The sequence below is a fragment of the Periplaneta americana genome, chromosome 16 (assembly GCF_040183065.1).
Source record: "Periplaneta americana isolate PAMFEO1 chromosome 16, P.americana_PAMFEO1_priV1, whole genome shotgun sequence".
NCBI lineage: Eukaryota > Metazoa > Arthropoda > Insecta > Blattodea > Blattidae > Periplaneta > Periplaneta americana.
The window spans coordinates 162,016,157-162,029,183 of record NC_091132.1 but is presented as its reverse complement, the minus strand read 5'-3'; the positions used below and the strand labels follow the sequence as shown (position 1 = coordinate 162,029,183).

The 13,027-nt window shown below is 36.5% G+C and overlaps 1 protein-coding gene across 4 annotated transcripts in view; it reads right to left on the bottom strand.

The window, feature by feature from the left end:
* The window catches only part of LOC138691683 (zinc finger protein 436-like), a 111,937-nt gene that overhangs the window by 85,260 nt on the left and 13,650 nt on the right, over positions 1-13,027 (bottom strand). For all 4 annotated transcript variants that reach the window (XR_011329939.1, XR_011329940.1, XM_069813920.1 and 1 more), the window contains exons 4-5: positions 10,262-10,344; positions 4,654-5,528 (exon numbers count right to left, since the gene is read on the bottom strand). Coding sequence is in view for 1 of the 4 variants with exons in the window: in XM_069813922.1 (XP_069670023.1) it covers positions 4,654-4,659 (6 nt within the window). In the remaining 3 variants the exon portion in view is untranslated. The remainder of the gene's footprint in view (positions 1-4,653; positions 5,529-10,261; positions 10,345-13,027) is intronic.

Below are 13,027 nucleotides of genomic sequence, written 5' to 3'. Positions count from 1 at the left end.
TTAGAGCGACGGGACTATAGTAAAGAACCGTAGTTCACCCAACGAACTTCTGCACTTTCGTGCGCGTTTCTACTTTATTATATAGTAATATCATAAAGTAGATTATCACACCAAAATAAAGGAGGAAAAGGTGTCTTTTAGGGAATATCATTAAAATGAAGAAAAGTAAATTACCGGTTAATGTTCGCTAAAGCGTTAAGTACGTAATTATGACCGCGTTGCCGTTTTATTTGTGGTCTAGAGAAAATATCTCGTCTTTTATGAAGAAAACTTTTAACGGCCATGAAATTATTCACCGCTTTCAACATATTATTGTTTATGAATATTAGGAAACAAAAACTATCATAAGGGCCATGACCGACAGAATCATCTTGGCTGTCTGTGTATGCGTGGACTTTGTTAATAAAAACCTAAATTAACCAAACCTAACTTTCGTACATGGAAGACGTGTAACCGGAGCAAGAAGGGATCTTCTTGATTTGATGTGCAATGTACATACGGAAATATATTCAAGTAAGGGTCACACTGCCACTGCATGAGATATGCGCATGCGCCACAGCAAAACTGTTCCTGTAGTGAACCTCTCATCTAAGACACGTAATCTACTTATAATATTTACGGAAATACATCTTGTCGCTAACAGTGGTGCTACCTCTCAGTAATTTCAGAACGAAGGACGTAGAAAGCAAAAAAAATTCTCCTTCTAATGACGCCGCAGATCAACGTCATGTCCTTATGTTGGCGACATTGTGTGTTTAGTTAAATTTGGTCGTAACCGTAATGGCACGGTTCAAAGCTACTTTAGCAAATTCTCCAGTATAGCGGAGGTTACTAACGTCCCAAAGATACTTTACATTTGAGGTATAACAAATTGTGGTTATCATCTTTCGTTTCGAAATAAAGAAAGAAAGAAATGTGTTAGTTCTATATAAATCATTCAGTATTTTCATTTATGTTCACATTAACAATTGATATGGCATTACAAAAAAAAAAAATTAAAAACATGTTTATTACTAGGGACCGAATTTTTATGTAATATCAAGGTGTGAAATATGTACATATTTATGTAAGAAAAATAAGTTGAATATGTACCAAAATAGGTAAAATCATGAAAATATTTAATATCAATATCTGGCAGGTATAGGATAGGTAAGACTCTCCAGTTGTGATTTCATAGAGCACCCGGCGACTGTTTACTGCACACTTGACATATTAATATATTTCCATCTGTACTGAAAGCTTCGTTCATCGCAATCCATGATTTTATTTTTGTCGTTAGATTTGAATATACAGGGGCTATTTTAGTTAGTTAAAAGCAGTAGATAAACTCACTTGCACTTTATACTGTAAGACCAAAACTAGAGAACTGAGTGAAATGAATGACACAACAGTACTGCAAGCACTGTTTCGCTTTACTGGATTAGGAGAAAATAAGAGGAGATGTGGGACACATGCATTTTAGCTGTTCCCTGTAAGAAACAAAGTACCTACTGAAACTTCAAACTATAGGCATTTGCAAACTGTTGCAAAATTGTTCCGGGGCCGGGAATTGAACCCGGGACCTTTGGTTTAACGTACCAACGCTCTACCAACTGAGCTTCCCGGGAACTCTACCCAACACCGATCCAATTCTTCCTTCTATATCCACAGACCTCAAAGTGGGCTGACAACCGTCAAGCCACCAACTTCGAGTGCACACTAACTCCGTGTGACTTAAATTGTGGTTCTCTGTTAACGAACAGTGACGTGTATTATGCAAATCAAGATTTCAGGTATAACTCCCTGTAAAGTTGATTTGAATAATTTCGAGGGAAAAATTGTTCTGGGGCCGGGCATCGAACCCGGGACCTTTGGTTTAACGTACCAACGCTCTACCAACTGAGCTACCCGGGAACTCTACTCGACACCGATCCAATTCTTCCCTCTATATTAATAAAATGTTTATTACGTCGAATAAAATGTTCCTTGTCTTTTACGTTTGCATATTCCTGCTCCCTCACTCCATCAACAGACAGAACCTCAACTATTTTCCACACAGGTATTTCATTTAATGCAGCCGAGCGCTTCTCGCCCACAAGGTCACGGAAACGCGCTATGCGTGACAACATTGTGTTAGAAGAACCCTATCGGCAAGCTTATGTACTGCACTGCAAGTGCAGGTAGCAGGTAGCTCCTGGTTGTTATATCACAATGTTGTACCGAAGTATACGTATGATATTTCCGTGCAACATTATGATATGATAAGCGTAAATAATCACTTCGTGATTCAAGACTGCGCCTTGTTCCGTCGGACCCCGGCCACTTAGTCACTAGTAATTAGAGATGGGTAAAAATAGCTGGAACAGTTTATTTGAAACTGTTTCGATACGAAAAAGTTTCATGATATAACCTGTTCCAACTGTTCCAAAGAGAGTTACTGCTCCAGTGACCACTTCAACGTTCCAAGAGATAAACAGTTCAATTTCTAAACAGTTTTCCTCTTCTTTGCTGTCTGCAAAGGCCACGTGTAGCGCTATCACTGACCTCCAATCGAAAGTAGATATAATATTATCCAAGTTCCACACGGCCTTCGTGCAACAGTAGCCTATCTAGGATCGCGAAATTTAATTGTGCGAATCAATTCCCTAATAAATCTCCTAATTATTAGCTGTCCATTGATGGAGAATATGTTCATGGTGCCCTAACATAGTGTTAATTATTAATATACCGCGAAAAATATCATCGGCTAATCTCATCATTATTAAATTCTCCTAGGGTTATATGCGTTATTTTTACTAAAATCGATTCATTTTGATAGCAGTTATTTATTGCACTCTTTAACATTAACCTATGAAAAATGACTTTCGTCGTCATAATAAACTGAACAGCTGATTTAAAGACGATACAAGGGCTTTGAAACATGTTCCCGAAGCAGGTGAGAGGTTGGAACAGTTGGCACTGATGTTGTAAACATATTCTTATGAAACTGTTTCTTTGAAACTGTTATTTTGGAACAGATTCGTTCATGAAACAGTTACAGTCGAAACTGTTTCTTAAAAAGAACAGTTTAGCCCATCTCTACTAGTAATGACTGTACAGTGTTGGAAAATGTGCCACTGTCACATATTCTGTGACACGGTACATGAGGGTAGCCACTAAAGTGGAACAGAGAGGTAGAACTTGAACTGAGGATTCAATCCAGTATCGGAACTAGAATCCAGTATGACTTAATGGATAAAGAGTCAGCACGTAGAGCTGAAAACCCGGATTCGAGTCCCAGTGCCTGAGAGAATTTTCCTCTGTTCTACTCATTCTTCTCCTTGAGTTTAGTTTCAGCGATGCTTTATCAGAATGTGGCTGTGCATTCGTGTACTACGTGCTATTTTTTTTTTTTTTTTTTAGAAAATAACAGAAAATACATTACTAAAACTACCACCTGAGACGCTTACGAAAGTTAACAAGAGCTTTCCTATACACAACAGGAATATATAGCCGCTGACAGGGATCATATTCGAAGGTAATTTCTTATTATTGTCAGTTTTAAATAGAGCAGCAGTTAATCCTTTCAGCAAATCTAGCAAATCTATCAATGCTAAATAAAAATACTAAGTTTACTACGAGAGACGATCCAATCTCCATTTTTGCGGTTGTGGTTCCTGCATTCTCCCATAAGCAGCCACGATCCTGGGGCCCGTAACTCACATATTCTCAATGTATTTGAGTATTAAAATCCACAATTTTCCAGGAGAAATGTACATAGACAAATACAGAGCGATTCAAAAGTCGCGCACATTAAAATTATAGTGTCTATACTGAGTAGTGCAGTTGGAAAGTGCTAGCGGCTACTCCTAGATAGCATCATCATGCATGTGTTGTAGACGAATTTCGTAGGAATTATCCGGATATGGCAGTGTATAACAATTCGGCCATAACCAGATTAATCGCCCGTTTTAGGGAATGTGATTCAGCACTTCTTAACAATAATGACCGCGATTCTTAGTTCCAGCAGGACAGTGCTACATGTCACATACCTAAAGAAACCATGCGGTTTTTGTGCGAGTTTTTAGGTGAGCATATTTCTCAAGAATTATGGTCCCCACGTTCCCCCGATTTGACGTCCTCAGATTTCATCTTAAAGGATATAAAAAAAAGCTGCACACTTCGGAGGAACTAAAGAGGAACATAACACCGGAAATTAACAACATCAGTATACGTGTGCACAAAAAAGCAAACATGGTAAAAAGAGTTCGTACATGCATTACTGACCGAGGCTGCCATTTTCAGCATATGTTGTGAAAAATAATGTAACTCATGTGAAAACTAATGCAAGTAAATGTAATAAATTAATATCTATAAACAACTTATTGTATGTGAACGTATTATTAAGATGTGCGCGATTTTTGGATCGCTCTATATATATTAAGACTAGCCTACGTATAAACACACATGCATTTTCAGCTTATCCTTAAACACGAAACATATTTCGTAATTTTCATATTTCAAAGGCATTTCGCCTGTATGAAAGATCTTACGTATTTTTATACTTTTACATCAGACGAGTAACTGTTGATATGATCCGCGATAAATATTTCCAGATACATTACATCAAAATGATTCTGGCACCAGTCTAGGCGATCATTAATCCTGAACTAATGAGAATTTGATAAACATTACCTGCATCTGAATTCTCTCGCCTGTGTGCAGAAGAACGTGATTGTAGAGATGTATCTCTTGTCAAAAACAATTTCCACATCATTTGAATACCTTTAGCCTTTGTGAACACGTAAATGTCGGTTTAAATGTGTCAATTGAGAGAAAAACTTTCCACAAATTTCGCACTTGAAAGGCCTTTCGCCAGTGTATGCGTACATGTTTCTTTAAATTTGCAGATTCTAAGAAACAATTATCGCACATCTCGCACTTGAATGGCCTTTCCCCGGTATGAATGGGTACATGTCGATTAAAGTAAGTTGTGAGAAACACTTTCAACACAATTCGCATTTGAATGGCTTTCTGTGTGAACGCGCAAATGTAACTTAAAGTTTCCCAATCGTGAAAACCACTTTCCACATGAATCGCATTTAAATGGCGTTTCGTCGGTGTGTATGCGTACGTGTCTATTTAAAACTACAATATCTGAGAAACATTCTTCACACACCTCACATTTGAATGGCTTCTCTCCAATGTGTATCCGTGCGTGTGTCCTCAAATCCGATTTCAATCTGAAATTCTCCCCACATACTTCGCAATGAAATGGCATCCCGTCTGTGTGTAGGAGTGCATGTCTCTTTAGAGCGCTCAGTTTCATAGAACACTTTCCACAGACATCACATTTGAATGAGTTTTTTTTGGTGTGTATACAGGAATGATATTTCAGGGATTGCAATGTAACAAAAACCACGCTACAAATATTACACTTGATAGAATTATGCATGTCGCTGTTGTTTGAATAGTCTGATCTGTTGCTACAACACTGAGTCAATTTGTCTTCTTCACGATCAATGCCGTCGCATTCTTCTGACACAATGTTCTCAACATTATTCACAATCCTGAAATGAATATAAAAATTTATTACTCTCCACAATAATCAACGTTGTGAGATCAAAATATACAGGGACATCATTTTATTTTTACTTCAATTTTTATTGTACCTGAGTTTTTTAATGTACTTCACTCCCACCCCTTCTACTAATGAAGTTCAACCGTCCTCCACACATATCCAAGACCGCATATACAGTCATAGTAGCCTTATGGTCACAGTAAACAGTACGTTCCAAAAATATGTTCGCGATTTCCAGTGACGAAAGAGCTTTCAATATTGAATCATTTTCGGACAGGTATTGCCGTCCATTTCTCTACATCGCATCCCGGTTTCCCCCACCATATTTTAATCGCCAGCTAGTGGCTGGGCTGTCTTAGCTCATTTCTGAAAACATTAATTTCTGTTAGGAATTGAACGTCTACATAATATTATACAACTATTTAATAGTACATTATGCAACGAGCTTATAATGGTAGTATTTAAGACGCAAGTATGTTTTTTTATGAAACGAGCGCAACCGAGTTTCATAATTTTCATACGAGCGTCTTAATTACCATTATAGGCAAGTTTCATACGACTTTTTATGCTCAATCATATTTCAAACTTGAAATTATTTTAAAATATTCATATTATGGTTATGTAAGTGAGTAGCAAACTGACATGAATTGTGAGATGTGCGCAGACGCGAAAGTATTGATTTTTTCCGAGGCCGAATGTCATTGACCTTGATATAACGTAGAGAATAAGATGAAGATTAGATTTGATGTAACCTGGAAATTGATTTAGAATTGAAAAACGAGATGACAAATTGAATTTATTTGAATATTATTTACAATTAACGCTAATTATTATAGTAACAGAACATAACCTTCTGCGACAGTATTGGAGTTCCAGCTTCCGTGACTTTTCGCTAATTGTCTTTCGATTGCATATTCGAGAATAATCGATACTTGCGGTTTTATAATGGTACAAAGGTGACTTGTCATTGGCTGAACACCTGAACTTTAATGAATAGGTGTACTTTAATGAGGTGCATTAAAGGGCTACTACCGGGTGTATAATTACTATATTTCGGCATGGTCGGGCATAAAATAATTTAAATGAAAGGGCCTCGTTACGTAATTAACTGTCACGTGATTTCCCCCCTTTTTACGACCCTACGACAAAACCCCTTGGACGGACAGTAGATAGTATGTCTAAGTAATTTTAACTTTTCGGATCGGGCAGAAGTGAAGATTGAATTTACAGTACATAAGGTACTCTTTTATAGAGCAGGTACAGCATTATTTGAACATGAGTTACTAGTACGAAGGACGAAACTGGTACTTGAAATTAGGTACAATAGTCAATAGTGCGATAATATGCACAAAAGAACTGAAGACTGTATCGAAATAAACGTCCACCATTTTTAAAAAATGTGTTTAAATATCACATTATGATTATTTTTAAATTGAACTGCATTCTCTATATTGTACGCTAATGTGCTGTAGACAGTATAATATACACTGCATAATGAATACGTCCTCATGGACAGCTCAGTTCGTGAGTAAAAACACTCATTGTTAATACTGTACTGTATTTTGATTAAACAAAAACCTAATGGAAATTATGAAACTCAAAAGCGCAATATTTCCTAGTTTACGTAAATGGATAAACTACGTTTCTTCCCTCCTACACCTAGTAAAGTGATTTGTTTGTATATTACGCCAGTATCATAAGAACTGCAGTCGTGGAAGGAGGTAGCAAACGCCGTTGATCCAGAGGTATAGGCAAGTTAATATTAAAAATGTTAGTAAAAATAAAATGATGTTCCTGTATTAAGCATTACATGTGTATGTATATACAGGGTGATTCACGAGGATTTACCGCCACTTAAGGAGCTTAATTCCGAAGACATTAAGACCAAATAATGGTATATAAACATGTGTCCTAATCAGTGGCGGCTCCTGAATATTTCTTAAGAGGAGGAAAGAAGTGAACAGCATAAAATGACACCTTCTTGAATGAAACAAGCTACAAATTGGCATACATGCATGTATGTAAGACCAGGTAGAATTGACCTTCCCTTTTCTATAGCAGTAATCTGTTCTTGTAAACTGAGTTTCCTAAATTGTCCAAAAAATAATATGTTTTCACTTCCATTCAGTGTTGAATAATTACACAAATTAACAATTACAGGAAAATTCACAATCTCGCAGCATTTTTCGCGCACGCTACAGCATCACACGTGTTGGTAGAGATTAGCTACTAACACGTAACCGGAACCGTTTTACGGAAATTGGAATGGGCAATAATCTATCAGGAAAGCGAGAACACTGCACCCACACACATGATCTGTTGCCATATGTACGTTTTACAAATTCAGTATCACATGCTTTTGAAGAATGCTGGTTCTTGTAATATCATACTACCATTACTGTTCAAAGCTGCCGGTGGCAGAGTAATTTTTTTATGTTGCAAATAATGCAGTTTGGAGTACTTTCAATTTCAAATATATTTGTACAAAACTGACAACTTGGCTGTTGCCCTGTCAGTAGACAATGAATGGAAGTGAATTTCAGGGGCCAAAAAGATCTGCGATACTAACTTAGAACTACTTCATCTTTGTTTTATATAAATCCAACTTCAACTTTCAGATATCCTCGAGAGTTTCAAAGCATGAATAGTAGCCTATACGAAGTGCAATGAATAATATATTTGGATTTATAATTTTAAAAAAGTCTATATGGTGTCTTTCATAGCTTTGCGTTAAAACTGTTTTTATTGTGCCTCCTCCTAGGTGTGTTATAGTCTGGTTGAATGCAACATCGATAGATGGCAGCGGTAGCAAGTTTTCTGCACAACCCGTCAGTTTCTGTCTACTACACTATTTGCCGCCCATGCACTGATTCAGAGGAGGATCTCCTCTCTCCCCGTTCATTTACTTGCTTTAAAACTCTGCTTCTTTCTCTGGCCGCTAGTGCGCTGTTGTCTGTATGTGTTAACTGCAGTAAAGAAGAAAAGGATTGACTTTCCTCCTCACAAACAATCTCGCATCTTTCTCACAGTTTTCTAGGAGCACATGAGCACGTGACGTTTAAAACTGGATCAACCGAGGTTTTCTTATAGCTGTGAACTTAAAAATTATCGAATCTTCCTCGAATTCCAAGGCATGTATTTTATTTGGTATTTACTTTCAAAATAAGAAAAATGTGAGGAAGACGTTCCTTCCTTCCCTCACTCGAGGAGCCGCCACTGGTCCTAATCTCAATATCTTTAGGGTTACACTAATTTGAAGTTCTTAGTAATATATCTTTTTTCTTTAGTTTTAAGGGTAAAACGTATCTGAAGCCAGGTAGAGGATTAAGAACCTCTATATGGCGCCTAGAACGGGACAGCAATTATTTCCATTTCTGGAACATTTGTTATATACTTTCGAAGTCTCAATGGCAAACTCACTGTTCCTTAAAGTTGGGAAGAAAATAATATATTTGAAACTGTTATGAAACTAATTACGCCTGTAAAGGAAGAACATGAATCCTAAGCGGAGTAGATAGAAAACTTTTTGCAGTCAACCAGAATAACATAACAGAGAGGTGGTATAATGGTACATCACCACTCAAAATCCTAATCCAAAGAGATGGAATTGATCAATCACTTTCTGTCCCTTGTACTGTATTAGAGTAGATCTTTCTGGTAGGGGATTTGAATAGCGGAATAAACAAAATCCTGATTCCCAACGCAATCATAAAATCTGTAGAAACTATCAAGAATTAAAACAGAGAGATTTCCCCATAATGAATTGAAAAACAAAGAAGTGAATGAATGAATGCTAGCCATTATGTCCCATGTTGGGCACAGGCCTACTATGATGGGGTTAGTAACCCCCTCGACAGGGATGGCTCAAGTGTACTCGCTTGGTGAGCCAATCCAGGCGAGCTTGTCGTGTATAATACTTTCGTGACATGGTTACTAACCCTGTTAAATTTTAATTAGTCTCAGCACTTTGTTTTGTTCATTTTATGCACTGTCCACATAATACTAACACCAGCACTTTGACAAACACTGATTGCTATTTACACTTTTTAACTAACACTTTCACAACACTGACTTTACTATTTACAAAATTTATGTCACACTTCCACTAATACTGACTTTACTATTTACCCTATCTTAACACTGATTCTATTAGCTATTTACAATGATCTTCCCTAATCCTTTCCACAAAACTCTGTTCTTTGCTGTCCTCGACCTTTGTTAAAGAATACATTATACGCATTACCAGTTTCTGCGGTATTCAAAATCAGTTATATATTATTTTACTGCAAATAAAGTCCTCAGATCTATTTTTATAGGCCTATATGAAACTTCAACCAATGTCAAATCGTACACAATTTTTTACACATAAAAATAGATTTTATAATATTTTATTCCAAAAAAATGTATATGTGATTCGAAATTATAATATGAGCAGGTAAATATTTAAATTCTTATAAAAAGACTTCTCCGTTGTAGCAGATTCTAATAATAATTCCGTTTATTGCATCATGAACCGATTAAAATACTAATCACTAGTACTGACAGTATGGGGTTCAAATTTTATTAAGGAAGTAGGAGATATGCTCGTGTATTGCATGTAAGATAAAGGACAAATTGATGTAAAAATCAGTTACCCTAACAATATGCGAATCAGATGCCAGCCTGAAAGTGTATTGTTGCAATGGATGGTATATTTCAAACTATACTCCACATTACACTCACCTCTCAGAGAACGCTTCACACTTGTATGAAGATACTTCCACTTTCTGTTCCTGCTGAACTCTGTCCACATCGAAAAAATCTTCCTGCAAAAGTGAGTAAATAATGAAGAGAGCTTTAGGTTACCATATGGATAAATAGTTTCGTATGTCAGAGACCTGATTTTTCAAACCTAATGAATTTAATAAAATTATTTCAGTAATGTTGTAACGATTTTTATAGAAAATCGAATTCTTTTCCCCTTATTACCTTGAGTTACATCCTTCATGTATTCTTCATTAAAATAAGGCTATTTGTCTGTATTGAAACCCATTGGAATGAAGTTTCTACCTTGAAAATATGTACATGTGATTTATAACTAAGCCTATGTTACAAAATACATAAACAGAATTTGTTACAACAATATTAGATGCTTATAACAGTAAAAGATTAGCTTGCACTTACTATTTGCGAAAAGGAAATTGTACCAGAAACAATGGAAGGAGTCCATAATTGTACTAATCCTTAAAAATGGGGACAAGACTAACTGTAGTAACTTTCGAGGAATATCACTTTTGTTGACGTCATACAAAATTATGTCCAATACTCATAGATGAAATTATTGGGGATCATCAGTGTGGTTTTTATTTATTTTTTATTTATTTAACTAGCTAGCTAGTGAGTACAAATTACATTTATAAAACAAAAATGTTTCTAGCTACTCTTGTAAGAGCCAGGCTCGTGTACAGTGTGGTTTTAGACATAATAGATCGACTATTGGACAGATTTTTTGTATTCCACAGATATTGGAGAAAAAATGGAAGTATAAGGCTACAGTACATCAGTTATTCATACTTACTTACTTACAAATGGCTTTTAAGTATCCCACAGGTACATTGCTGCCCTCACATAAGCCCATCATCGATCCCTATCCTGTGCAAGATTAATCCAGTCTCTACCATCATATCCCATCTCCCTCAAATCCATTTTAATATTATCCTCCCATTTACGTCTCGGCCTCCCCAACGGTCTTTTTCCCTCTGGCCTCCCAACTAACATTCTATATGCATTTCTGGATTCGCTGATAAGTGGTACATGCCTCCCATTCCGAAATTTATTTTAAGGTTTCGTAACAAGCTGTTTTTTAGGGTCATGGGTTATTATTAGCCCTTCGCCCAACTCCCAAGCTGGAGGACCACCCATTATCGTCTTATCAGTTATTCATAGATTTCAAAACGGCATATGACTCGGTTAAGAGAAAAGTTTTGTATAATATTCTTATTGAATTTGGTATTTCCAAGAAATTATTTTGATTAATTAGTGTGTCTCAGTGAAAAGTACAGCAGAGTCCGCATAGCCCAGTTTCTGTCAGATACTTTTCCAATTCACTGCGGGCTAAATCAAGGAGATCCACTATCACCTTAACTGTTTAACTTCGCTCTAGAATTTGCCGTCAGGAAAGTCCTGGATAACAGAAAAGGTATGAAATTGAACGGGTTATTTCAGCTCCTTGTTAATGCGGATGACGTGACTTTGTTACGAGAAAATCCACTAATTAATTATTAGGGAAAACAATGGAATTTTACTTGAAACAAGTAAAGAGATAGGTTTGGAAGTAAATCCCGTAAAGACAAGTATATGATTATGTCTCGTGACCAGAATATTGTACGAAATGGAAATATGAAAATTGGAAATTTATCCTTTGAAGAGGTGGAAAAATTCAAATATCTTGGAGCAACAGTAACATATATAAATGATACTCGGGAGGAAATTAAACGCAGAATAAATATGGGAAATGCGTGTTATTATTCAGTTGACAAGCTTTTATCATCCAGTCTGTTCTCAAAAACGCTGAAAGAATTTATAAAACAATTAGGCTATATTACCTATTGTTCTGTACGGTTGTGAAACTTGGACTCTCACTTTCAGAGAACAACAGAGGTTAAGGGTGTTTGAGAATAAGGTGCTTAGTAAAATATTTGGGCATAAGAGGCATGAAGTTACAGGAGAATGGACAAAGGTACATACCGCAGAACTGCACGCATTTTGTTCTTCACATAATTACGAACATTAAATCCAGTCGTGCATGTAGCATGTATGGGTAAATCCAGAAACCCATATAGAGTTACTTGGAAGGCTCGAAGGGAAAAGACCTTTGGGGAGACCGTGACGTAGATGGATGGATAATATTAACATGGATTTGAGGGAGGTGGAATATGATGGTAGAGACTGGATTAATCTTGCTCAGGATAGGGATCGACAGCAGGCTTACATGAGGGCGGCAATGAACCTCCGGGTTCCTTAAAAGCCGTAAGTACGTAAGTTAAGCAGGAAAAGATTATATATTGACACATAAACATATTTCGCTGTATAAACCATTGTTAAAAGTTTCATAACCTCAAAAATGCAGACTCTCTAATGCGACTTGTTCTTATCAAATAAGTTAGCAGAATATAAAGGTTTTGCCTGCACATATGCAAATGAGTCTTAGCCAAATATTGCTATCAAATTATATGCAACACTGATTGATCCAACGACTTGAGAAGATTCATGACTCGAAATCGATTGAGATATGGAACTTGACATTTGTCATTTTGTGGAAACTTGTAAAATATTAAGATATCTGTTTCACTGCAGATAAAGAATGTTATGGCAGTTCAACGTCCGTAGAAAATAATATTAATGTTGATTTTATAACTGGAATGTAGATCATGAAGGATGCAGAGTAAATGAAGCTGCGAGGGGACATTAGATGGTCTAGGCCTATTCAACAGTGTGGCGTATATTTAC